At 39.2% G+C, this 5,198-nt stretch overlaps 1 protein-coding gene across 1 annotated transcript; it reads right to left on the bottom strand.

Annotated features, from left to right (window-relative positions):
* Positions 1-192: 192 nt before the first annotated feature.
* On the bottom strand, positions 193-3,928 carry LOC122076039 (peptidyl-prolyl cis-trans isomerase FKBP12; the record flags this gene model as incomplete). Its single annotated transcript, XM_042641318.1, is given in 4 exon segments — positions 193-245; positions 2,940-3,001; positions 3,183-3,216; positions 3,723-3,928. Coding segments are annotated over 4 exon segments (237 nt in total), but the record flags the coding sequence as incomplete, so codon positions are not given.
* Between the last annotated feature and the right edge of the window lie 1,270 nt (positions 3,929-5,198).

The raw sequence follows: 5,198 nt of genomic DNA, 5'->3' as shown, positions 1-5,198 counted from the left end.
TACCAAACCAAATTTTGAGCATATTTCAGCTCTAAGACCTACACCCAAATAAAAATTGAAGTGTTCATCACAATTTTCCAATGTGAAATCAGTCAAGGGAGATGATGATTATAATTCTGAATAACAAACTACAAAATTAATGTTCAATGAGTAAGCTACCAGAAAATATCTATCAAGAGAAATGAATGTTACCTGAAGACGAGCAGCTTCTCCCACTTGCATACCCAACACACCTTCGTCCCATCCTAAAAAATGGCAGAACAGATTGAAGTAATACACCAAATGAAAGGACCCTCCACCAATCAATGGTGAAAGAAAATATAACAAACTATAGCCAGGTCCTAATTATATATAGATCATTTAATTATAGTCAGTATTTAGCAAAAGATTATACTTATAGGTTCTGTATTACATATTAATCCCATTTCAATAGTACCAATAAGCAGTGTGGGGAAGAAATGCAACATCTAGGAATCAACAACAAATTTGTTAGAAATTACCCCTTTCCTTATCAGGATAGAAACTGAAAAGAATGGTTGGGAAGAAAAAAACATCCATCTCTCGTTTGTACTTGGGATACCCATATAACCAACAAAGACTGGTGAAGTGACTAATTTCTCAAAATAGGAGGCGTTAAGCAGACAGATATTCTCAATGTCTACCCAGATTGGAGAAAAGAAAAGCTGAAAAGAGGTAAATATGCTGAAGGATTGTCCAAGAAAAAAATGGAAAATATAAGGGAAAGAGGTGGAGTTGGGTCACTTGTGTCGAAGTAGTAATTTGAGGCGGGCTAAGTGCAGGAAAGCTGGAATTCTACCTTATGCCTTTGCGGAAAAGATTTTTTGGGGGTGCTGAAAAGGATTCTTTTTTTCTTTATTATAATTCTTGGATGCTACTTCTGGAAATAGCTTTTCTACTTTGTGCATTTTGATATCTTCTCTTTTGCTCATTAATACTATGTTCCAAAATTCAATACAATGAGAGGAAAAAGTAGAGCACATAACTAAGGCACCGTTTGACAACGTTTCTACCGTTTCTGTGACTTGGAACGGTATGGATTTTTCACGTTTCTGTTCCAGAAATGGATTCTTGGGTGTTTGACAAACCTGTTTCTTGGATCGCTTTTTGCACAAGATAAAATATGATTTTTATTCTTGGAATCACAAATTTGGCACAATAAGAAATTAGTTCATCAATTCATTGTAACAGTTGAAGAAACACATTAGTAACCTGCAATTCAAAACAACTTTCACTCATGGAGCATCAATACAAACAAATAAATGTCAAATACAGATCAACCCATTTGTTCTATTCATCTCTATTACTAGTAAAGCAAATTCCTCGAAACCCAGATGAAGATATCACACGACGACCCAATAAACTCGAACCCGTCATATTCAACAACAGTTGCAGGGAAAATAATTCAAAGTCATTAATGGAGCTCATCAATGGACGGTTGGAGATACAGAAGCCAAATCAAGGCACAGAAGTCAGGTTAAAGAAGGAAACAATTTCCTGCATCCACAAACCCTAGATGAAAATTTTGTTGAAGAAATCGGGGGAGGAGCCTACTAAATGTGGAATAAACGAACCAAAGGGGTTTACATGAGGAAGAAGACAATCGATTCCCTTCGAAGCCCTCAGGAGTTGGGGCGAAATTCCTTCAGGAGTACGCAGCGATGGCTTTCTTTCACTGGTTTTGGAGTTGCAGCAGACCCTAAACCGCAATGGCTTTTCTTTCACTGGTTTTGGAGTTTCTACTGTTTCAGTAGTGGAGGTTATAGAAGAGAGGAGGATGAGGATCAGAGTGAAAGGGGAAGGAGGAAGATGGCCTTCAGTGGTGGATGAGGATCATCCTCTCCGCTGCTACTTCTTCAGTGGCTTTTCTTTCACCTGTTTTGGGTTTGTTGGATTTTTATCGGGCTTTTTACAATTGTTAGCGTCCAAAGCCGTTTCTAGAAACAACGAAACAAGTCCGACTTGTTTCGTCAAAGTCGTTTCTAGAATTGTAAATAGGCATAAATTTTGATTTATGTTTCTAAAAACAGATGAAACGGTACAACTTTATCAAATGCTTTTTAGGCTGTTTCTGCTGTTTCTATACACATAAACAGCAGCAGAAACTGAACGTTGTCAAACGGTGCCTAAGAATTTGGTTTTCCAAGTAATCTTCCACCTTTTTTTTTCCTACCTCTTTTCCTACGAACTCAAGCCACACCAGAGCCAAGGGACAATAGTCGAACAAGATACATTTTTTTGGGTGAAGCCTTTTGCAATTTTAACCAATCAGAAAACAAACCCTATGTGACCACAAAACAATACCTAAAAGGGTTAGACAGTCCACCACAATATATTTTCAATGCTCAATATTCTTAGATTCCATGAGGCAACTCCCCCCCCCCCCCCCCAAAAAAAAAAACCCCACTAACACCATCTTCACAGGACTCCAAAGCCCATGCTTTCAAGAAAGAGCTTCAATAAGTTACACTGGTAACAAAACTTACTAACCCAGCACCTAAATACCAATGAACTACCAAAACCACCATCAATCCTGTTTTGAACATACCAGACATAAAGCAAATTCTCGACACTCAGAACATAGCACCACTAGACCAACAAAAAAAGTTTCAATAAAGCTACACCATAATTTTAATTAGAAAAGATAAACTACAATAAACACAATACTGCTAAAGGACACACATTAAGAGACACTTTAGTATGGAACAAGTAATGTATGACATCAACTCAAAAGGAATATTCATAGTTTGGAATATTGCAAACCTTTCATGAAGCAGTGCATCAAATATTGCAGTAACATACAAGATAACATATAACAGTGAGAGAAACCACACCAACGAATTATACTATAGGTAGAAAGTTACTACCGAGAACATCTTGATAAAACATAACTACAGTCTGAGAGAGCACAGTACAGTTACCTTTAATAACAGAACCTTGCGCAATTTTAAACGAGAAAGGCTTCTGCCCAGGATCCTTTGTGCTAAAAGTACGAATATAGAAATTAGAAACAAAAACAAAAACAAAGGGAATGGAAATATCACTTAATTCCCTTGCAGATGGGAAGGAATACAAAACAATAAATAAATAATCACTACTTGAATAATCGAAAAAAAGAAAATTATGAAATGAAGAAGATGAAGAAAGCAAGAAAAACTCCTAACCTCCAAAACTTCTGCGAGAGATCACCATTTTTACCTATATTAAGCAACAGAGCAAAAGAAAATCGTTCAATAAGAATGCACACATAGAACAGGATAAAATACAAATCACTGATAAGAAATAATGTTTTAAGGAACACAAAAAACAAATCTATTGCAGAATCCCTTTGAATGTTCTACAACCATGTGACATGAACGAGTATTCTTTGGCTAATTAGGTAAGGCTTCTGAGAAACGATGAAGCAAACTTATCCTCTTCTGACTTCCCCATCATACTATGAACAGTGCTTACTCATCATAACCCTAATTCCCACCCCAACCCAACTCGATGGTCTGTCTCTGATTTTATCCATTTCACAATAAACGAAATCATTTATTTAATCCACAGGAACAAAACAACGGAATTGGGCCCGATGTTGTAACAAAAAAAAAAGGGGGGTTTTGGGTTTTTAAGGAAGAAAACACTAAAACTGCAACAACAGTAACGAACTTGGAATCGACTGGAAAAGGGGAAAATTACAGAGTCGAAGAGAGATGTCTAACCAAATCCAGTGCAGTGGACGGTGACGGTCTGACCAGGAATAGGTTTGGGACCAGTTCCAGCCCTCAACACTTGCTTCTCCACTCCCATTGCCCCGGCTCCCTGCTGCTACAACTGCTGCTGATGTTGATGATACTGTGTTCTAGTTCCCTTACCCCTGAATTCTGAGAACAACTCTAGACCTCTCTGTAGTCTTGCAGTTCTCGCATATCCTGCCCTTTATATAATCTATGGGAGGTAAGGGTGTCAATTTAGGACCAGACCACGAACCAAGTTAGAATCAGATCGATCACTAAGAACCGGAATCGATCCACACTTTCATTAATTGATCCGATTCTGGATCCAAATTTTAGAACCGAGACGAGATGGTAAACGGGATGGTGTCCCGAGTCCCGACGGTTCCAGAACCGAAATCGCCAAGACCCATTTCAAACTTGCATTTAAAAAGGGATGCAACCGAGCCGGGCTAGGCCGGATTTTTTAAATCCTTGATTAACCATGATTGGGGCGGGTTGGGGCAGGAGTGGCTCTGGGGCTAGGGTTCCGGCTGGGGTGAACTGGTGATGCCAATGACTACAGATGGTCAGCGACTCTCTCAGTGCCGCAAACCAGAAGTGCTGGAACTGGGAAGTAGTGATTCTGATCAATGGAGTGGATATGGATCCATACGGACCAAGGGTGAAGGTAAAAAAGGGGAAAATTACCTGATTATCCACAATTAGGTTTCTCATTACCAAATTACCCAATTTGTGTTTGGGTTTACAAAAATTACCCAAAACAGTGATTCCTTCTACCCCATGTATGTTTTTGGACCATTTTACCCCTGAGCTACTTTGCCCTCTGCCTCCTATCTTTATGTCCACCCTTCCCTGCAACTCAGCCCCAACGAGCATCATTGCCACTTCATTTCTCTTCCCCGCCTTCCCTCACCCTCCCCCTGCTATCCCGCCCCTCTCATCCCAGCTTCAATGATCCGCCTCCGTTACCATCCCCCCTCTCCTCCTCCTGTTATCTTGCAAGAACTTGGGGCCCGTTTGATAACGTTTCTGCCGTTTCTGTTTCAAGAAACGGTAGAAACATAAATTTCCCCTTTTGGAAACAAAAATAGAATTGAAGGTGTTTGATAGTCATGTTTCTGGAAGTCGATAGTAACCAGCAAAAAGAATGGCCATGAGTCGTTTCCAGAAACGGCGAAACAAGTTCTACTTGTCTCGCTTAGGTCGTTTCTTGAACCATAAATAGGTAGAAATTTTAATTTCAATTTCTGAAAACAAGTGAAACGAAACAGTTTTATCACACACTTTTTGTTCTGTTTCTGTCGTTTCTAGACACATAAATGACAGAAACACATTTCTTGAAACATTATCAAATAGACCCTTCTTCTTCAACTGTCTTCACCAGCTGTTTCCTACAAGTCCCCAATGCTTCCTCTTTTCTCTATTTATATTCCCTCCTCAAAGTGAAACTGCACACGCACA

Source organism: Macadamia integrifolia, chromosome 4, assembly GCF_013358625.1.
Source record: "Macadamia integrifolia cultivar HAES 741 chromosome 4, SCU_Mint_v3, whole genome shotgun sequence".
Classification (NCBI taxonomy): Eukaryota; Viridiplantae; Streptophyta; class Magnoliopsida; order Proteales; family Proteaceae; genus Macadamia; species Macadamia integrifolia.
This window is presented reverse-complemented; position numbering and strand designations above follow the sequence as displayed.